Below are 22887 nucleotides of genomic sequence, written 5' to 3'. Positions count from 1 at the left end.
CAGATCACCTTCAGATTAACCTGTGGTGCAGACTTCAGATAAATGACAGAAACATGTCTCAGTAGATTGTGAAATGGAGGAAAATTCTTATCTGCTTCTGACACTGAAGCATACCAAAGCGATTTCTATTCATACATTGTATTATTGTTACATAATTATTACATTTGAATCATTAGTACCGGATATATACACAAAATAATATAATATATTCTGCTACAAGCAGCAGATACTGTATTACTGCTACATAATCATTACCACTGGAACCATTAGTATACCAGATTTATATACATTAAAGAATATATTGTTCTAATATAAGCCTATGGCACTATCATGTGACTAATACATCTATACTATGTCACCTAGATTATCATTTGGATCTGTTGAAATGTCTGGAATGTCGATATGGGCCACACTGTCAGTCTCCGTGCCTGTGATGTGAATATAGCGAAGTTTCGGTATACTTCAGATGAAAAATTCATATCCGAGTTGAAACCTTAAAGAAGTGCTCATGATTTATGAAGAGGATTTGTGATCTGCAGCTGTGCTTGTGAGCTAGAGATAAGGCTCATCTTCCCTCTGGAAACTTGACCCAGGCACTTCGATAATTAACATTCAGATTGTGATACTGTATAGCAGCTATAAAAATGTTAGTATGTTCAAGGAAGCCTGACTACGTTCAGTCTCCAGATCGGTCTTCAGTCTTCAAATTACTCTGCAAGGGTTTGAATGCCGCGAGAAGAATGGCAACCTTGTTTGCCAGGAACCCTGCAGTGCCAACAAAGAGCTCGACTGGCGTCAGTTCGAGTTTGTCACCACCCGCGCCATATTTCAATGCAACAGCTCCAGCGACCATTAACAGTGACAATATTAACCATGGCCTCCTTATGCCACTGAAACCTTTAACAGAGGGCTGGGCACTGCCAGCTTCTGATGGTGAATTAAGCGCCGGCAACCCATCTACAGATTTTTGGAGCAGCAACAAATAGAGAAATCCTCCAATGCCTCCAACAAGGAACGAGAGGGCAGCACTGTCATTTGAAGCCAAGGTGAAGGCAGAGAAACCTGTTATCACAATAGCAAGATCGTAGAGCAGCAGCGACTGCTTGAGGTCAGCATACTCTTTCAAGCCATCCTCTTTCATTTCAAGGTTGCTTGAAGCTGTGCTTGCTGAGGATAATTGCCCCTCTTGGAGATCAGAAACGCTAATTCCTGTGAGATCAGTGACAGCCACAGGTCTTGCTTCCACAACTGAAGCTCCATCCTCTCCAAGCAGCATGCTGAGTTTGTCAAATGTGTACTGCAGACCATTGAACTTGAGTTCAGGTGTTTCCTCCAGATCTGGAGGTGTATTCAACAGTCCATGGATAACTTTCAAGCTTAAATTATCTATTCTCCATGAGCCTGACCTTCAAGAATAAAATAATAATGGTGAAAAGTTCTCGTCAGGTGAGCGTATTTCAGTTAATTTATACACATGAAACATCAATACAGGAACTGGGTGCAAAGTTTACCTGACTCAAGACCAACCCAGATTTCTTTAATTCTTTGCAGCTTAGAACCTTTAAAGGTGACAACATCAACTGAACCGCTTTGGAAGGGAAGCAATTTCTCGGCCTCTCTGCCTTGTGCAGAATGATTCCAATAGGTCGCTGGTACTCTTTGTAACAGGGAATCACCATCGGCATCAATTATACAGATTAAGATGGCAGCATTCTTATCTAGCAAAGACGAGCTAAATTCTCTGCTTGTGCTAAGTTCTAGCATATAGAATGCATCAGATTCTTCCAATCTGACTGTTGAAATTATCTCTTCAGGTACACTGTTGTGAAATATACGTAGTTCATCTGTTTGCAGAAGGCGTGAAGGCTTCACAGAGGAAACAGGATCTGCACAATTGAATTAATAGTAGTCACATCACATGGTCTGAAAAAGTAAATTCAGATTGTATCACAGCTGCCATAATAATGGTTACCAAAGATTCCATATTGTTAACTCATGAGAAAAAGGGAATGTTGCTTGCACAACCCATCCCAATAGGACACAGGGGGGCATCTTTAAATAATAGGGCCTAATGAATTTAATAGGAACAAATTTTGCTGGGGAGGTAAATGGAGTCTGCAAATTCTCATTGAGGGCATAGCAAAACAAGAAGGAAGGACCACAATGTCAAATAAGTGTATGAACAAATAAAATGCGACTTCCAATTTCAGATTTTTTATTTTGTAAATACAAAAAGAAATTTACTAATGTCCACATGCCTACCTTGTAATGCAGAACTTTTAGACAACGCGATCACCCGCTGACGTCTGTTTTGCTTTCTGAGTTTCCTTCTATTTACAGGGATATGATAACACATTCTGAGACAGCTATTCTGCGACAACCATGCTGACGAGAATTGGGAATGGGCAGTACTGATGCCAACGTGGCTAGCACAGAGGATTGCCATTTTCTGTAATACGGATGGCAATGGACAAAGTGTTAAACATACCGTAAAAACATCCATGAATTTGGGCACCAAATTGAAACATTAAAAAGAAGTTCATTCGAAGAAGCAAATAGCAGAGTACGGTACAATGTTGCAACCATACTGAAAATCTTTTCTACGGTACTGAATTTGAGGACAGAACAATATGAAATAGCAATTGGATGAACTATTAGGAAATAAATCAGGCAGTTGAATTTTCTAATACTACAAATCTACAAGCATACAAAAAAGAAAAAGGTAGAGAGGACGATCTACATATAAAGAAAATCATAAAAAGAAAAGAATCATTTTTTCTCTCCTACAGTTTGTTCCAAAAAGTAACTGTACTTGAGAAATTTGGGATTATCCCATCAATGATTCACGAAGTACTTTCAAGGTGGAAAAGGGAAGAGCATTCTTTGATGCCCCTGTACTGTACACGGAGAATTATGTTGAGATAATCTAGAGATGTGTGAGGAAGAGGAACACGAATACCTTTGAGCTCGTTCCCGACGGAGATGGAGGCGAGCCGCGCGTCAAACCCTCCCAAACTCAGGTCGCCGGCCGGCCGGCAGCCCTGCAGATCGGGAGACGGGGAGGGGGGAGAGGAGAGAAAAGGTTGCGCGCGCCCACCGGCGACGCAGAGCCCCCCCTGCCGCGCGGATTTAATGGCGGATTCGCAGGTCGGAGACGGCGCGCGGCGCTGCTTCCGTGCGGGGGAAGGGGATTGTTGCGTGGAGGAACTCGGCGACGGCGACGTCGGCGGCGGCGGCGAGGTGCCCCGTGGTGGCGAGAAGAGACGTGTGCCATTTATTTTTCTTGTTTCCAGTATATACACCCTCCATCCCATTATAATTACAACTATCAGATTCCGCGTCTAACTTTAATCGTCCGTCATATTTAAATCTTTTTTATAATTATTATTTTTGTTGTTACAAGATGATAAGATATGAATAAACTTATGTTTTTAAAATTTTTTAAAAAAAATTTAAAATAAGACGAACGAAAAGTTAAACGTGGAAAACTATGGCTGCACTTAAAATGGGACGGAGGAAGTACCTTCTAAATTTCTAATTTTAAAAATAAATCATTTCAAAACTCTTTTCTAAATAACCTTTTGACCATGACTTGAAACAATACTACCACACCCCAGACTGACGTGGCAAAAATGTTGGGATTCAGAAATCAGTATGGAGATGGTCTGTTTGTAAAATTAAAAATTTTAAAAGTTCAGAAAATAATAAAAATTCGGGTGTAGCATGGAGTATTTCAGTGTTCTTTTTTGCCTTTTTTTCCCTTCCAGATTGTTATCACGGATATTTGTTCCACACTTATAAAAATGTATGATTTCTCAATAATCTTTTCTACTAATGAAGTTTATTTCTCAAAAAATTTATTTATCATGTTATTCAAGTAAATAATCCGCCTCAATAATCCATGCAAATATTTGTTTCGTATGACTAGCTCAGTCACAAATATTGAACATATAGGAGAAAATTCAATTAAAATTTTAAAGTTCTATTTATTTGTTTTGTATTAAAGTAAGTTTATGAAATCTAATAATCATGATATTATGTCAGTGTCATTCGTATATACTCTCTCTATCTACTTTTGATCTACTTTTGATAGTCATATTTCATCTTGGCACACAGACAAGGATAAGTAATTCTACTTATCATCTATTTAAACATGCTACTAGTCATTCCTCGTAAACAAGCGATTCACTAAGGGTCTGTTTGGTTGGGGACTAATATTACCACACATTTTTTACTAAGGTAGCTAAGCTTAGTCTTGCCACACTTTTATGGCAAACAAAACGACAAACTAAGTTTAGGTAATGTTTGGCAAGAAAATAGAGTGTATGACATGTGGGCCAAGTGGCTAAGAGTTAGGCAAAATAGACTTGTTGCAAGAACCAAACACTGTCTATTAAAACTGTGGCTTGCCTAAGGTTAGGTGCGGCAAATTTAGTTACCAACCAAACAGGCCCTAATATTTACATTTCTTGATAACCATGTAGCCAATCTTGTGTGAAAGAATAGAGAGTCGCGCATTCAATCCAATAAAGTCATTAAGATGATAGGTTGTTGGATTGAAATATGCCTATCAAAAATAGATTTTTCAGATTTGAAATATAGCTATCTACTTGGAGGGAGTATTACTCAACAACCCTTTCTCAAGAGTCGTGCTGTTGGGTCCCTTCAGCACCACGTGCGATGCTGCGCCACTCTTGAGCTCTGGCTAAGTCAGCTAGCAGTGCCACCTCAGATCTGCATAGCATAGCAATGGCTGCCACATTCGATGCAATGGAAACGCATAGAGGAGAGGAAGACATAGGCGGCGATGCTGGCGATGGTATGAGTGGAAATCCAAGGGGGATGCACCGACAGTGGTTTGAGAGAAAGTTCGAAGGGGATGTGTTTGCGTAGAGTGGCTACGTCACTAATAGTACTCGCGAAGCTCAAGCTCCTCGGCGCCCATGCCTCCTCTGCTCATGGCTTGCTCGTCTGCCACCACCTATGCACTGTCAGAGTCCTCGTGCTCACCTCCAAGGAAGAGAAGGGAAGACAGGATCCGCACGCATCCCATGAGCTCATCTCTCCGTCAGCTTCTATCGATCTTCTTGCTATTGGTGTGGAGAGACAGGGTAGGAGTGGTTCCGATGCTAGTTACCACCACTGTTGACGCAGCCACCGGCTATGGAGGGTGCTCACCAACACATTGCCTCCTCGCTCCATGGTCATATTGGGGATGCCAGATGGAGACTCAGAGTTAGGGGAGGATAGTGAGGAAAAGAGAAGAGGGTGACATGCGGGACCACCATTATTTTATTAAATATTGTTGACTAGCTATATTGTTGATTGTACCTTTTACATGTTTTTTACCACGTCACTACTAGAAAAAAACATTTTCGCAGACGTGAGTTTTTTTCCTAAGCAGACATGACTCTCGGAGCCAAATGGCCACCTACGAAAATGTAGACCGGGGTGGAGCTCGCCATCTGCTTGCGAAAATCAATTTTTCTAGGCAGACCACGTGCAAAAATACCTTTATTTTCGTTGGCGGAACCTTACGTGGTCCGCCTACAAAAATCATGCCACCAAAAAACATCTAAGTCTCATCCTTATCCTCTCCTCCACCATCCTTATCTTCTCCACCACTAATTTCCCTCCCCCTCCTCTATCTCTCTCTCTCCCTCAACTACTCACCATCCTTATCCTCTCTGCCGCCGGCTCCCCTCCTCCCCGCCTCCACCACCAGCTCCCTCCTCGCTGTCAGCTCCCCTCCTCGACGCGCGACGATGATAGCGCCGATGGCCGCGACAACGACGATGACCGCGACGCCCCGGACGCGTGGATCCACCGCCGGCTCCCTCCTCGATGACGACGACGACGACCGCGAAGTTGTGAATCCGATGGCGGCTCCCGTCCTCGACGCGCGACGATGAGGGCGCTGAGCCGACGACGACGGCGATCGCGACGCCCCGGGTGCGCAGATCTGCCGCTGGCTCCCCCCGGGCGTGCTCCACCGCCTGCCAGTCTCGGGGAGGGGAGGAGAGGCGGCGGCAACGAGAAGAAGAGGCGGTGGCTCGACTCCTCCCTCTCCCAGCGGCGCGCGAAGAACAACGGCACCGACTGCCACGACGATGACGACTGTCGCGACCATGACAAGCCGGCGACGACAACTACTGCGACGACAACCGACGGCGCCGACACATGTGGGAGCGGCGGTGGACGGAGGAGGGAAGCCGTCGGCTAGAGGGGGAGGCCGGCGGCGGCTGTGCGTCTTTTTTTTTTATTTGCTGAAATTTTTTTTTTGCCATCGAGTGAATCTACCGCCTGCGAAGATGGAGATGTCGCCTGCGAAGATGATTTTCGCAGGACTTTGCGTACAGGCCGTTGTTGACGGTCGTTAGTGATCAGTTTCGACTGTCAATACTACCAAAATAAAGGAGAACTAGCTATGCTTGCAATGCATATTTGTGTTAGACTAATAATATTCCACTAGTATTAGGTTTACTAAATTTTTACAGAGAATAACCATAAATTGGAGGAGAATCGAATTAATCGGACGATGTCAAGAATCATACTTATGCATGAATGGGCCAAGAACTCAGAAATGACACAACGAATCGGGCCAAAATTCACAAGTCTACGGAAAAGAGCAATAGTGGGAGCCACCTGCCAGAGCTTGGGCCGGTTGGGCCAGCCCAGGGTTCGGCCGAACCACCGTGGATGCTGTTGGATCCAGGTTTTGGATGGACGGCGTGGAGGGCAATTTCGACCATTCCAACTACCACAACCATCATTGGCAGCTTATTTAAGGAACTCCTCTTCTCACTTCCTCCACACACTTCAAGCAAAGTTCTCTCATATTCTCTCAAGCTTAGTTTAGTATTTCAAGCTAGTGGAGTAGGAATAGAATAGAAATCAGAGTCTAGAAGTCTTCGGAAGAGTTCGGGTATGGCTCTAGTAGCTCTCCTTTCTTCTTTTGTAAGACTTGTACTTTATTTAGAATATTCTTCTTTATACAATTCTGGTATTGAAATATTTTCCGAGTATATGAATGCTAACTTTACTTTATATTTAAGTTATATTGATTATACTGCTAGCTTATCTGGGAGATGCATAGGTACGGGTATAGTGTTTGCTTATGCAATTACTCTATGTCATGACGATGATATTAGAGTAGTATCTGGTAGTTTAGGTGTGGTGTCTAGATTATTGGGTATCATTATTTGGGGTTATATGCTGTGGAAGAGAGGTGGGCCGCTGATGGTGACAGTTCAGTACGGGTATTCCTCGCACGTGTTATAGTCCTAAGTTAATTTCCTGGGGAGGGTACTCCTCTGTATTTAGCCCCGATAGTATGGTCATGACAGGCTGTCGTAAGTAATTTGGCAGTCAGGGATGGCTTCTCGAAGTACCAGGAGGGCATCGGAAAGAGGGTATTAGCTAGTTAATCTTATAACTAGAATGTATGTATAATTTGTATACTAGAAGTATAGGAATAGATTCTTTTCTATTTTCTTTCCACTTAGCTTAGATAGTTTAATATGAGAATGAGTAGACTTATGCTTGTGTGTCATCCTACCCTGTGGATTATATTAACCCCTGCTTAGACTATGATTATTACAAGTAACATATAAATTATTAGTACAGTTTTCTCTACTATAATCTTCCTACGGGATTAAACAAATACGATACTCTTGGAATACTCTCGGGTGAAATGCTACAATGGTATATCCGTGCGATTGCGGATGAATTCTGTAACCATAATATACCAGGAGTATTTCTACGCCAAATATCGTTAAGAAATACCAACAACGGTCCTTTCCCCGCCTACGAAAACTGTTTTTGCCGCCTAGAGAAACAATATTTCTAGTAGTGCGTTGCAATGTTACGTCAGCCAGCCCAGCCAAAACCGTCTGAAATTGTGATCGGGAGGTTATTTGTCCGGTGTAAAAGGTTGAGAGTGTTGAATGTCTTGTTTTTTTTTTAATTGAGTGGAGTAATTAATTCAGTTGACCGTAATAGTTCAAGAGTAATTAGAATTTTTTTCCTAAGTAATAATACATATAGTTTCTTTAAGAAGGACTAAATAATACTTTTTCTTCCCTCTCTCCTCATCTCATTTGTTAATTTGCCATTAGTTTGGTTCCACATACTCCCTCCCGTCCCAAAATAGGATGGAATATATCCTAGGACAACAAATCTGGATAGGAATCTACTGTACTGCCAACCTAGATTGAGTTATTTTAGGATGGAGAGAGTAGATACTACTCACTTTGCGAACAAATTATAAGCATTCCACAGTCACGCTACACAGCGCAACACACAGGCTTAGCGCGCTAGGAAACACCGTAGCTCTACTCACAGTGAGCGATCTCCGATCTACTCCTATTTTTCCGTTTCTCTTTCCTCTTCCTTTCTGTTTCTGGATTTTCTGCCGCTCCTCCATGCTCTTTCGCATGCACACGTGCTTAGAGCAAGGTTAATAGAGAAAGCTTATCGTCGGCACCAAAGAAGTCCAGCTCTGCTTTATAGCTAACCATATACATGTAGTGCGTATAGTAGTAATATCCTCATATTATCTCTAAAAGCTATTTTATCTTTTACCGGACCCACAATTCTAATTTGATAGGCTCATACACAGAAATTATCTTTTGGCAGGCACGTGTTAACTAGCCATTTGCTTTCTTCACCTAGGAGCTTGTGCTCAGCCGGCGCTTGTGCAATCGCTCGCTTGTCTCTCTCTCATCTCATCTCCCTCATCCACGTAGGACTTATTTGACGTGGCTTGGCTATTAGCCAGCAGAGCTGGACTTATTATACCTGCTCTTATGAGATCAGGTACTCCGTTCCGTTCGTGTGTATCCAGTAAAATAATTACTTTCTGGTTAGAGAATGTAAAAAAACACGGTCATAAAAAAAATATTATCCATGAGTTAAAATATTACTCTTATTCCCAATCAGACCTGAGTAAAAATTACCACCTACCGTAACTTCCCATCTCTCATTTCCTGTAGTTTCCACTTTATTTGTGTCTTCAGTAGATTTGTTAAGTGAAGAAATTACTCCATGTTTTATGTCCACTCTATCAGAGTCTCCATCCAACATCCAACATGTTTGTCAAGTATTGTACCGATTATTTCGACATGGTTAGGGTCTCCCCTAAACTTATCGAGTAAAAAAAAATACTGAGACATTTTCACTTTATCGTTCCCATTGGGCATAGTAAGATTTTTATTGACATAAAAAAAAGACATGGCATAATAATTTTTTAACTCCGCTGGGATGAATCAGGTGAATGTAGTGATCCTGATACAGTAATACATGGATTCAGATTGGGTGACATAGGTTAGGTATGTCACAAGGGTGACAGGGTAAATCTCGGCCCTCCAAAACAAATCCAACGGCTGAGATTCGTCCATGTCATCACGAGTAAAAATTTTACTCCCAGTAAAACGTTTACTCCTGAAATTTTACTCCCTGTAAAACGTTTACTCCTAAAATTTTACTCCTAGTAAATTTTTTACTCCTGAGTAAATCTGCGAGTAAAATTTTTACTAGTGATGATGTGGACGAAACTCAGCTGTTGGATTTATTTTGGAGGGCCTAGATTCACCCTATGTCACCTTGTGACATGTCTACCCGATGTCACCCAATCCCAGTCCCTCGATGATCTATATATGCCAACATGATCTATATATACCAATTGAAAGTATGACCTTGCAATCTGGTAGTGAAGGTAGTAATTTATTTACTGACAAAAATATCTGTCAGTAAATAAATTACTACCTCCATTTTACTGAGACAATGTTCAGGGTTAAATTTTTACTCTGAATAATAAACAAACAGTAACCTTTCTACAAAATATATTATATCGAATCATATGACATTGCCAAAAATATAAGAAACTAGTAGGGTGCCCGTGCGTTCCTATGGGGAATTTTGTTGATCACGGGGGATAAAATCTGGCATCGAAAAGACAAATATGGCATCGTAATGAAACAATCTCATGGCGTTTACTAAATTATAAAAAGCAACATAGATAGAAGACATCTATAAAAATTTGATGATGTCATATAAATAAAGCACAAACAAGAAATATAGAACATCCAGCAGATACGATATTTCTAATGGATGATCACCTCAAATTAAATCACTCCATATTATAGTTAAATAAATACCCTAATGTTGTTCCATATAGTTAAATAACTACCCTAATGTTGTGCATTTTTTATAAACTTTAGAAAATCTTGTACGCCGTTAGGGATGTTGCTTTCACACTCATTTTGTTGGTACATCAGTAGATTTAGCAAAAAAAGTTTCCTTAGCTCGTCACCATCCTGCACATGTATTTAATAAGTGGCACTTCATTATATCAATAGCACTTATATTTGAAATATCACCAAGTGGGGCTATTCACATGGCGAGAAAATATAAGATTGTTTCGCATAATTTTTAGGACATATTTTAATTTTTACAGATACATATTACAGATGTACATAAAGCTTGAGTTTCCTCCTTCTTTAGTTTCCTTCTTTCACGTGCCTTCTTGTTCCTATCATCCTTTTGCTGTAGGGTCAATGCTGCGTAGCGGTCTCTAGCACGCTTTCTTTTTAGTTCAGCCACAGTAAGGTCACTAACATCTTCATGCGAACCTGTGCACATATGCACATTGTTGGGTGTATTGAAGGATGCACCGCGGTTTTCCGCATATGGATGACTATTAGGCGTCACCATAGGATGCACAACTTCATGGCCAGCATCACAAGTATATAATCATCACATTGGTGTTGGTGGATACAGATTGAGATTTAATTAAAATAGGAAACAAGCAATATGGTAAACATACCATTTGAAGAAGTTGGACTGGCACTTAACGACTTGTTTCCACCCCTGCCCCGTCTATTTGTCAAACCGGAACCGCTTATATTTGTTATATCAGCAAGAGGGCCTAAGAAAGGAACACACGAGTGAAATTAGCATGCAAAGAATTAATATGCACAGCACATTTTCCCGGTTTGAACATGAATGTATTTGTGTTAGGTTGCTGCTAAGAAAAACACTACATACAAACCAATTAATTTATAAAAGAATGGATCAAATGAGGATATTTTTATGTAACATAAGGGACGAGAGGTTCTCTTCCTTTTTTATTTATTTCTTTTTTTGTGAAGCTGAGAGAGGCCCCCGGCCCCAGCTCCCTCGAGTTCATCATTCGAGTCAATAACATGCACAAAACTAACCTGTTTTTGTACATGATTGTGTGGAGCCCCCAAGAATGTTATCCATTTCTAAAAAAAAATAGAGATGATAGATCAAAAATTATGAAGGAACCGGCATATCAAACAGGTAGATATTGGGAATTTTGATTAGGCTATTTGTCTATAGCTCCAAATAATTTAATTGATCAAGTGAAGGTAAGCGGCTGACACAAAAATTATTTTGTAGTAAATACAAAGTTATCCCACAGAAATCATGTGTCTTTTATTTAAGCAAACATTATATGTATCGGCAGCAAACTACCTGCGATACATAGATTCTTTTTTTTGTCCATTAGTTGTGTTGTCGAGGAACTTGGCTGCAACTACTGATGTTCAGAGCATCATAGAAGATCAAACAGTGTTAGAGTGCGACTGTCTGTTGGCTGTTTCCCCTGTTTTTAGTTTGTTATTGTTAGTACTGATTTTAGCCATGTTTATAGAATTCAAGGAGTGAACTTTTTAGACAATGTCAACACGAATTTTGTATACAATCATAATCTTGGTCCCCTCAACTAATTGAACTATTGTTTACCCAAGTTTTCTTGCATCTCCACTATTGTTTGCTGTACTAAATTAATCTGCAGAGTTTCATCCAATTATTACATGTCCATCATGCAAATGATTGCCTCTTGAAGCATATTTAAGTAATTCAACACCTAATATTATTTTGATGCAAAGAAAAAACATGGAGGATTCATATTTCAGAATGATGTTTAACCCAGTGTACCCAATTGATCAAGATTTTAAATATAACAGTAGCTGATTTTGTGAAGATGTGACTATAATATTAAACCAGATTTACCAAAACTACCTTACTCCAATTTATGCATATATTATCAGGACTGTCAAAATACTAAGAAATTCTAGCAACTTTTAACTAAATAACCATATCCAGCAAAATGAAGTTTTTATCCCTAAAGGGTGCCATAAAGCATAAATGTCAGTACCTCAATAACAACAATGATATCACCAACCTCCGGCTTATACCTGAAAAGGTCAGAGAGAAAATGGAGTAAGAATTGATACGCTCATTCAGATGAAGCTCCCATCGCTTCCTCTCCACCAACAGAAATCACACGAGCAATTCTTACATTCAGATGGTCCAGACAATAAAAACCAGAAACCAAATAGTTTTAAATAAAAGTAGCTAGGACATTGTATTTTGGTAGCATAACTCATTACGAACTTGTAAATAATTCAAAGTATGTCTCTTGCATGGTAGCAAACTTTTAATGAATTCATAAAGAAGTTGTAATGGTCTGTACCAATCATTTCGACAGCCAAAATAGATGAAATCTATGGTTTGATTTGGTGCAAATTACAGGCTCAGAACAAATCCAGCTGCAGCATAGTATATCACAAGTTGTTAGCACTTAGCACTGCCTGAGTGCTTGGAATTTGAGTCCATAATCCCCATTCTACATATACTCCCTCAGTCCATCAACATCCACCCCACAAAATCTACCACTGGACTCGTTACAATAACATAAACCCCGCTCTCTTCTTGAGATAAACCTAACTTTTACCTTTGTGGAGCGCGATGCGTGGGGGCACGGCGAAGAGGAGGACGGCGAAGAGGAGGGGGCGCGGCTAAGAGGACGGCGCGGTGATGGGGGCGCCGGCGGTGGAGGCGCGGCGGGGCGCGGTGAAGATGGGGGCGCCGGCGGTAGAGGCGAGTCGGTGTGCGGCGAAGAGGCGATGGGGGCGACGGCGGTGGAGGCGCGTCGGCGGTGCGCGGCGAAGAGGCGATGGGTGCGACGGCGATGGAGGTGCGGCGGCGAAGAGGACGGCGCGGCGGGTCGCGGCGAAGATGGGGGCGACGGCGGTGGAGGTGGGAGGCGCGGCGGAGGAAGATGCGCGAGGCGTCGGCGGAGCGTGAGCGTTTTTGGGAAGGAAATCGTTTCGCGGTGGAGGAAAGCCAGAAAAAGCGGATCGCACGCGTGCGAAGTGATATATCATAACCGTCCGATGTTCCGATCCAACGGGTTATAGGGCGCGTGTCTGCCAGGTTTAGCTTCACCACCACCACTACAGAATTTTAAAGTAGTAAAGATAGTACATATGGAACAAGCTGTAGGGCCGCTTGTCTTTGTTGACGGCATGGACTAGAACGGCAATCCAAATCGACACCATTCTCACACTCAGGAGGACAAAGCAAGGTAACGTATACACAACAAAGAACACATGTCGCTGCCAGCAACACAACAAGAACACACAAACCACCATAAAAATAACATGAGAAAAATTACGCATGGCACTGCAGGATTGATGTAGATATCTATCACTATCTGAAATGCACTATTAGTTACTATCAGAAGCTACACATTCAGATCACCTGCTGACAATGTTTGTCAGATGACCTGTATGGTATGGCTAGTCGTCAAAACAGAATTACAGGATCCGGCGGTCAGAGGCGCAGAGCAAGAGAGCTGCAGAGGCCATGGTGGTCCTGGATCCTGGAGGAGACGTCGTCCTCTTTTCTTCTCCGGATCAACTATTTGCAGCTAGCGACGAGCTCGATGCATCCTCATCCCTGCCCGCCCAGATCAAATCCAATTTTTCTGCTCCCCAACGTGAGGCCCAAAGATCTGCTTCCCCACCATCTTGACAAGCACAAAGGATGCAGAGACGGAGCAGCCTCAACCGACGGCATCCATGGAGAAAGAAACAACAACCAACGAAGAGGACCACAACAAGTCAATCCGGGGCCGGCAACGGGAGCACCGCCGACGGCGTGGAGGATGTGTCAGGCAGCACGAGGTGTGCGGGAAGGATAAGGGGGGCGTCGTTGCCCTTCATCCTCCTGAACGACATGGTCCCTCCCAAGCTTCTAGGGTGCATCATCCAATGGCGGTCGGAGGCAGGGCAGATCGATTGTCGATGGCCCCGCCGGACGGTCACTACCCAAAAAACAAAGCCGCACGCGGAGCCGCCTACTCACAATCGACGCCAGCACCCGCTGCGGCGCTTCCCGACGCCGGAATACATGGCCCCAACATCCTTGAACCTAGTTCGCACCGACGGGCGCGTGGATCCAGGATGTAGATCGAGGCAAAACCGTCCTCTTGACGCCGCCGCTCGTCGCCGGGAACGGCCTCCTGGGGCCGCCTCCACCCCTGTGTCCACCGTCGAGGTGATGCGCTTGGGGGAATATTTCCACCGGTGCCAGGGAAGGAAGAACCCGTAGCCCTCTCCCAGTCTCGTTGCCCAGCCCGATTGACCAGTGCCGCTGGGGAGGAGGGCATCCGTGACCCGTCACCGCTTCCACGCCAGCCGGCTGGGAGATCAATGGCGACATCATCTTCCTCCCGGCATGTCGCCGTTGAGGGAGTGAACAACCGCCGAGCCGCACGAAACGAGCCAGATCCGGCTGTGCACTGCCGCCAGGGTGCTGCCTCCACCCACGAGTCGCCGCCACCACCACCCTCATCGTGCCCTACACTCTACACCCGTCATCCCCAGATCAGAAATGTAGGAAGAATTGAAGGAGCGGGTGTTATATCAACTATGTCCCCACAGTAAAAAAATTATTATGAGTGAAAAATTAACTGAACGTGTCAATTTGTAACGGGGTGAGGTGGGATCGAGATTGGTCATCGGTGAGTTAAATTTTAACTGCGTAGACCTAGTGAGGAGTGAGCGTGGGTGTATCAGGTGCTATTTAGTACGTAGCACCTTAGGGTGCTATATAGTAGTTCTATATATATATATATATATATATATATATATATATATATATATATATATATATATATTAGTTAATTTACCTATATATGTTTGCTACTATCTCGTTTCCACGCGCACGCTTCCCAAACTGCTAAACAGTACATTTTTATGAAAAAAATTATATAGGTAAAATATTTTAAGAAATTCATACTAATCAATTTTTCAAATTGTATAGCTAATATTTAATGAATCATGCGCTACTAAACTGCTCTGTTTTCCGTTCTGTAGGGGGAAGGTTCCCAATCTTCACATGATCACATCCTAAGACAGCAAGGGAGTACTTTAATTTCTTCATTAACTAGATGAAACCCCGCGCGATGCTGCAGAACATTTGCGTGTTAAATAGTTATTATCCTTTTAAGGATGTGCATTCTAATAACATGTTAGAAAAGAAGGTTAACACCATTTGGAATTTAAGTTGTAATGTATATATTAATTGAGAAATCTCAATACATGTATATCAAATAATACGGCTATACATTTAGGTTCAATATATGAGTGTGTTGCAAAGGAAGAGATTAGTCACTCAAATTTTCTAGAAAAAAGAATCTTCAATGCAGAGGGAAAATGGTGAAGCAGTGAACCATGCTTCCTATCTTCTGCCGTTCTGTTGGACTATACTCAGGTAGTACTTCCATATTAGCGATTGTTCATCAATAAATGTTAAGATAAAAGATTTAGTAGTTAGCACTTGTACAAATAGTATTTTAATAACTAAGCTGATAAGCAAGCTTAAAAAACAGAGGATGATATAATGTTAATATTTTCATGCACCATTAGATACCTAAACAAAGCTATGGAGATGAAAAACAAAATACCTGTCTCATGATGGAAATATTAGATAACACCCATGATTAGAGCAGCTCCAGGAGATTAGGAGAAGAAGTGACTGATTGTGATACAGAACCAAACCGATTGAGGATGAAACCGGAGAACTGCCATGAGCCTTGACAATCGATGTGAGATAAATTGCTTGGGTTTGGGTATTTGAAGTCTTGAATGATACAAATGCAGTGAACGATTGTGATACAGAACCAATTTCTAAAGAGGTTTATAAAGAGGAGGTACAATTAATCCTGGTCAACTAGTATACCTCTTTATACATGATGGCTTATTTCAATTCGACACTATTCCTAAAAGTGGAAAAGAATGAAACTTTTGTACAAACCTAGTCAAGTGGCATGTAATTTGCAGGCCAAAAGAAGGGAGATGGCTAACCTTGATTTAGATAAGACCAACAAAGTACTCATACAAAAGTGGCTTTGGATGTTGGAAATTAAGATTCCTCTAGCTACAGGAGCTAGATGCTAATATTTTTCTTTTAGAAAAGAAAATAGTAGTCGAAACAAATTATAAACAGGAGATTCTCAGTTTCATTCCTGACAGATGAATATCAAGATTTGACCACTTGTTCTAAAAATTTTGTTACAAGAAATAAAGGTCATGCTGGAAATTAAACACCCCCTTTTGGAAAGATATTTCGATGTATCAGTGAAGCCAGTAGAACAACAATATACATCCTAGCTATATGACATTTGCCTTCATCAGAGATATCATTCAAGCTAGGAAAAACCACAAAGATTGGATATTACCTCCTACGGTCATAGAAATTAATTTGACATTTAGAACAATACTTAATCAGTGATAACTTCTAAAATGCGGTTTATAAAAAGAATGGTATATATGCAACTATATATGCATAATATATAGATTTAGATGAACCAAGTATGCATGGATGTAGAAATCATGCAAGCAGGGACACTATATATATGGACAGAATGAAGAGGGATCGATGCTATAGATACACATAATCTCTTTTCATTTGAAGCCTGTTTAGTTATTTAATGAACTAGGAAGATAGCCCGCGCATTTGCGCGGTCATGCGTCGCTAAGTTTGAGACACTTATAAAAGTAAGCACTAACCGAAGAATATCTGCCACGATTCATCCTAAATTGTTTTCGTCTACATTAATTGCTTTTATAATTTTCTAACCTGTTAGCGTCATATTATATCATATTTAAGTAATATCTATAAGCAATTATTTATAATATTTTTCATCATTTGAAAAGAAGGTAGACTTATTTTCTTTAGAAAACATGCCAACAAAAGTAAAAGTAAGGTGTTTTTTTAATTGCATATATATTATCATAGCTTATTAAAGGATAAATTGGGTGGGGACGTTAAGAGTCTATACTTAACTTATATAAGGTGTGCCTCATTTATTCGACGATAATAATAATAATAATAATAATAATAATAATAATAATAATAATAATAATAATAATAATAATAATAATAATAATAAGGCATTGTTTAGTTGGCAATTTTTTTTCCCTGCGTGTCACATCAGATATACGGACACACTATTAAACATAGTCTAATAACAAAACAAATTACAGATTCCGCCAAGAAACTGAGAGACGAATTTATTAAGCCTAATTAATCCATCATTAGCAAATGTTTAATGTAGCACCACATTATCAAATCTTGGACGCAATTAGGCTTAAAAGATTCGTCTCGCAATTTACATGTAATCTGTGCAACTGGTTTTTTCTACATTTTGTACTCCATGCATGTGTCCAAACATGACAGTTGAAAATTTTTATTTTGGAACTAAACAGGGCCTAATATAAATACTAATTAGTGGAAACAATTTGGAGGTACAAAACCACATTACGGTAATAACAAACATTAATAATTGAACAACAGAAACCTGCAACTGCACATATATATATATATCTGAAATTCCAACGCGACGTGACTGATCGATCGCCCTGTCACATATATCTGAAGTACTACTAATGATTACTGTATCTAATTAATTTATTATAATTGATCAGTCACTGAGGTCGATTTAAGGAGGTGCGTTGGAGCTTACATCTCTTGGACTCTATAGGGTAGAAGAAAATAATATATTTGATTATATAAAACATTAGTTCAAACAGATTAATTAGAAATTGAATACATAAGTTTGGAGTTATAAGCATTAATGGGAGAGATTAGCTAGAAAATAGGAGATGGAATCGGACAGTAGGCGCATGTACGTACTGGAGGAGGGGGCCGTATGTTGCCTAATTTAGGGGGTGGTTAGATTAGTTATTTAATCATAATAGATTCAATGGATTTAAATAGTGGGACCACCGATTTATTAAAGTGCCATGTGATTTCATAGGAGCATTTTTAGGAGTCATACGTGGCAACTTGAGAGCGTGATATGTTGATAAGATATATCTGGGTGTTGCATAATCCCAGGAAACTTAGGTTGCTTACATGTTTTCTTCTTGTGTTGGAAGATCGCAGTGCAAGTTAATTTAACACGAGGTTTTTTTTTTTTAGTGAAACCAGTGTCTCTAGACCTCACATGTGGCAGCTACGAAATCTGCTATTCTGATCACAGAAACAGCATGAGATGGTTTTCATCGATCTCTAGCTCCAAAAAAAAAAAAAAGAGCATACAAAGTTTCATAACCTTCCAGCAGAAATATAGACATGATTTTGCATTAATTTCTTTGAAATATTAATATATCGATCTCGGCCCATAATTGAGAAAAATAATAAAGGAAGTAAAACAAAAGAAACCAATGTCTCCAGATCTCACATATGTACAACTATGAAATTTGCTATTTTGATAATAGAAATAGGAGAGGGTGTCTTTCAAAAAAAAAAAAAAACCAGAGAGAGATCATATACGTAGTCTAGCTCTAGCTCCCAGACGGCCTGCAGACCCCAGTTCGAGCAGCGCAATATATATATGGCCGCAATTTTACAGAATCTTATAGCAAAGACCTCACAAATTGAGACTTGAGAGTAATGTGTAGAACCAAAATGTGCAAGATTTTCTGAATAAATTTCTTTGTAAAAGTTGTGCAATCACTAATACATCTGGCCTACAGTTGACAAAAAAAAGTAAAACAATTAAAAAGAACTGCATGCGTGACCGAATCTTGCTTGCCACTGAATCTCGATCGATCATGCATATGCTTATTAATTCACTAGCTAGTTTTCTCTTACACTGCACCTCATCTAAGTTTAATGTACAAATTAACATAGCCTCTTAATTTTTCCTGCTAACATCCATCGATCCATGCATGCACTGCATATGTACAGTGGCATTGGCATTGATCATATATATATGTACGTGTAACTAATTTGTTGTGTATGATCAAATTTGCTAAAGCTACTGGAACATGTGGGAAGCAGCAGCAGCAGCTGAAGGGAAGAGAGATGAGGAGGATGAGGCATGCGCAGCCGATGAAGGCGTGAGGCCAGAGTAGATGTGCATCTGGGTGAGGATGTGCTCGAAATTGTCGTTGGATTTCTCAATGGGGTGCGTGTGTGTGCCCTCGTACGTCGTCACCACCACCGTCTCGTCCCGCGACAGCCGCTGCACCTGCTTCTTCACGTTGCACCCTTGGTGCGTGCACCGGTAGTAGCTCCTGCACCCATGCATTCATTCATTAATTTTAGATTCGTGCACCGATGAAATACAAATTCATCGAGAAAGCAATTAGACAGCAAATATTTTTTTTTCATTACTGCACGGAAGACGCATACCACACATTCCTAGCTAGTGTGCCCTCTAGCACGCGCTCAAGGACATAGAGATCGGTGCCAAATCCCTGGTCCCACTAAAGTTCTATTAAAATCGCATATGCGTGAGCGTGTGTAAAATTAGTATGCATCAGAATTGAACCCTGGTGTATGAATTCATACATGCCACGACTTCACACACAGTTGGTGTTATATTCATCTTACATACATATTTAATAAGATGTTGTAAGCTATTAATTTGTGGTCGTCTATGTACTAACTATTGTGCATTACGTCTACACATGGATTTAATTTCCAGCTGTAGTTTGAAGGATTTGTTTCTCAAAAAAAAAAAGATGAGCTAAGTTTACAAACCATATATATAGTTCTCCAATCTTCATCGATTGAATCTTGTTTAACTGACTTCTTGATTTGTTTGTATATATAGTGCACTTCTTTCCTAAAGAGAGATGGAGGCCAGCTAGATGGAACCTTTTTAGATAACTACAAATATATATGTCGGATAATCATGACTATGATGGTTTAGTGTAAGTGAGTCAATTCAATTGCCTTTTTTTCACATTTTGCACCTGCAATTTTCCTAATTACAAGACTACAGTGATTGTTTATTAACCAAATCTATTATGGTGATGACAAAATGGTTGATTATGAAATAAACGGGATATTATTTTAGGTATCCGGACAGATAATTGGTCTTGCAACTGTGCATGGACCTAACCTTTCATAACTCTCTAATTTAAATAAATTATAATTGCTTTTATGATTTAGTATTCAATAATCTTTTGAGCTTGAACATGATCCAGATAAATATCGAATTATAATTTAATTTACGTTAGGCCCACAAGATTGATAGCTAAATTTTATAACTAGTGTATAGTTGATAGGTGTTCAAACAGGTTTATTACCTGTTTGCCTGTTAAATTTTTCAAAATATTTAAGTATTTTAAATAAGAGGCAAAACATTTTAAAATAAACCTTTTTTTTTCTCGTTGGACAATCATTTTGTAGGAAGCACAATTATTTTTTAGATTTAACAAATGATACACCGCCAGTCAAAAGTTAAAAAAAATAGTTGTTGGGAAGTGTCTAGTACAAATTGGTAGCAAATATAGCTGCTGAAAAGAATGATGTCAAAGTGCAGAGCACTGCTCTTTATATGTGGAAGAGTATATTTGTGCACGTCTTTGCAGTTTTTGGTGCAACTTGACAGAGTTTCCAAGATTTTTCAGAAAAGAGAAGAAAAGGTAGAAGGGTGTCACAGAATTAAAACCTTTCGTGTTACAACAAAAAGGATAAGGCAAATTTCTTGGAATGATAAAGATTTCTCTAATATATTTAATTAGGCAACCAATTTTAATCACAAGAATGACCAATGACCAATGCCTTACCCGTGTTAATTAAAGAGCAGAAACATTAAGCAATTTTCTTGGAAATAAACCTTGCAGATTCTATTTCATTAATTGTGTATTCTATAAATCATATAGGAAATAATTAATATTCTTTCAGGTGTTAGTAAGGCACTTGTAGTTACATTTTATGCTAGGACTATTAACTAACTAATTATGGTCATAAACCAGAGCAAACTACGTACGACCAACCCATCGTTTCGAGCTTGGAAGCTCACAGTGAGCTTTACACGTTTAACTTTGTTCTCTAGGGAGCATATAAAGATGGTGACTGAATTAGGATAATACACATACGGATTAATAGATAATAGAAACAACGGTGGATGGTCATCCAAGTTATTGCTGGTCAAAGTCGATCGCCATCGGTTCTCTATTTATTGAATGGATCGATGCCCACCAAAATCATGTGAAACTATTAGTCTTTTTCATCTAGATGATGAGGATGAGATATGTCATTATCACATGTAAGCAAACCACTAGCAGAGCTTGGAAGATTCATTGGGACTCCATCTCACCTACTTTCTCTTAACCCCTAGTGAAAAAAGCATCGGATCGGATTACATACACTCCAAACCAATAAAAAAAAACAATCCTCGAAAAAGATCATAATACCCAGCAAACATCCCAAAATCAAACATCAAAGATCGATCAAGAAAAAGAAATCTAGCTTATAATTAATTAGCTTGCCTAATAGTTAATTCAAGATCAATCAATTGTGATCTCTGATCTCTATCCAATCGATTTATGCAATCAGAGAAGAGAAAGATAAGAAAGAAGAAGAGGTATAATAATTAACTAAAATGATCATTGTATGGAGAATTAATCCATGGATGTATATGACATGAATAACAAACCTTGGGAATTTGTTGTTCTTGACGGCCTTCTGGCCGTACTTCCTCCACCGGTAGCCGTCATCGAGGATGTCGACCTGGCTGCGCGTCTGGAACGCGAACCGCGGCCGCCGCTCCTTCTTCTCCCCCTTCTTCCTCCCTCCAGCGGCGGCGGCGGCCTGCGCATCGCCGCCGTCGTCGCCCGCAGCTCCGTCTCCGTCGCCGCCGTGTGGGCTCCTCGTTGCACCACCTTCGACGACGGCGTCGTCGGCCTGCTTGGAGTTGGAGAGCTCCTCCATCCTAATTGACGACGACGACGACCCCATGAACAAGCCATGGCTCAAGCTTCCGCCGCCGCCGCCGCCGTTGCCGCCTGCCTGTAGTCCATGGTGGTGGTGGTGGTCATGGCTGCCGGAAGAGGAGCTCATGAAGTGGTAGGAGCTGGAGGTAGAAGACGACGTCGGCTGCGTCGCAAAGAGTATCGGGAAGTTCTCCATCTCGACCAAGTGATCGATCGAGCTCGATAAGCGAGAATAGCTCAGTTGGATAGATCGAGCTGATGAGAGAGATTGAGAATTCGAAGAGACTGAAAGAGTTTCACAAGTTACAACCAGGGTTATATAGGGATTAGTAAGCAAGCTAAATAAACCCTCTACTTAATACTTTTCTGTCCTCTTCTTTTCTTCTTTTTTTTTTCACTTTGACCATCGAAATTGATTGAAGGGCGGCTTCCTGTGCGTGCGTGCTATGTACTACCACACAAATCATACGTGTCGACACAGAAAGAAAGAGAGAGATGGTTTGAGAGAGCTAGCTAGCTAGGTATGTGTGTGTTTACTGTGTGTGGTTGTCGTAAACGGCACGGAAATTTGTGCTGGATTTTGACAAGGAACAGTAATAAGTGGCTGTCACATGTTTAAGTAGCATTTTGCTCCTCTCCAATAGCTTTGCTTGTCCGTGCATGCTTGCTACGATTTGGATACCCTAGTTAGAAACATGTCGACACACGAGTGTATGCATGCCCATTGACCGATTAATTTTCTGGGATTGGTTCAATTTGGAGATGATTTAATTAGTTACCTATTTTACATGCAAGAACATAATTATTGTTGATCCGTGCATATTTTTACCCTGCA

At 40.6% G+C, this 22887-nt stretch overlaps 3 protein-coding genes across 6 annotated transcripts; all 3 read right to left on the bottom strand.

Annotated features, from left to right (window-relative positions):
• Positions 1–187: 187 nt before the first annotated feature.
• On the bottom strand, positions 188–3268 carry LOC127753698 (uncharacterized). Its single transcript, XM_052279110.1, has 4 exons — positions 2960–3268; positions 2263–2449; positions 1517–1886; positions 188–1406 (listed from the first exon to the last, which is right to left on the bottom strand). Exons 2-4 carry the CDS (start codon positions 2444–2446, stop codon positions 677–679), a joined length of 1284 nt encoding a protein of 427 aa, XP_052135070.1. The 5' UTR covers positions 2447–2449; positions 2960–3268; the 3' UTR covers positions 188–676.
• A 7081-nt stretch (positions 3269–10349) lies between these two features.
• On the bottom strand, positions 10350–13138 carry LOC127753885 (uncharacterized). Of its 4 annotated transcripts, XR_008012719.1 has the most exons (5): positions 12764–13138; positions 12185–12224; positions 11220–11267; positions 10826–10927; positions 10350–10724 (listed from the first exon to the last, which is right to left on the bottom strand). XR_008012719.1 is itself a non-coding variant. In XM_052279333.1 (4 exons), exons 2-4 carry the CDS (start codon positions 11263–11265, stop codon positions 10444–10446), a joined length of 429 nt encoding a protein of 142 aa, XP_052135293.1. In that variant the 5' UTR covers positions 11266–11267; positions 12764–13138; the 3' UTR covers positions 10350–10443. The 4 variants fall into 4 exon arrangements, 1 of the variants encoding a protein (XP_052135293.1); XR_008012720.1 differs by lacking the exon at positions 11220–11267; XM_052279333.1 differs by lacking the exon at positions 12185–12224.
• A 5532-nt stretch (positions 13139–18670) lies between these two features.
• Positions 18671–22481, bottom strand: LOC127754041 (probable WRKY transcription factor 56). Its single transcript, XM_052279493.1, has 2 exons — positions 21776–22481; positions 18671–19400 (listed from the first exon to the last, which is right to left on the bottom strand). The coding sequence occupies exons 1-2, from the start codon at positions 22246–22248 to the stop codon at positions 19142–19144; spliced, it is 732 nt and encodes a 243-aa protein (XP_052135453.1). The 5' UTR covers positions 22249–22481; the 3' UTR covers positions 18671–19141.
• Positions 22482–22887: the final 406 nt, after the last annotated feature.

Source organism: Oryza glaberrima, chromosome 11 (assembly GCF_000147395.1).
Source record: "Oryza glaberrima chromosome 11, OglaRS2, whole genome shotgun sequence".
Taxonomy (NCBI): Eukaryota; Viridiplantae; Streptophyta; class Magnoliopsida; order Poales; family Poaceae; genus Oryza; species Oryza glaberrima.
Note: the sequence above shows the minus strand (reverse complement) of the source record. Positions and strands in the feature narration are given on the sequence as shown.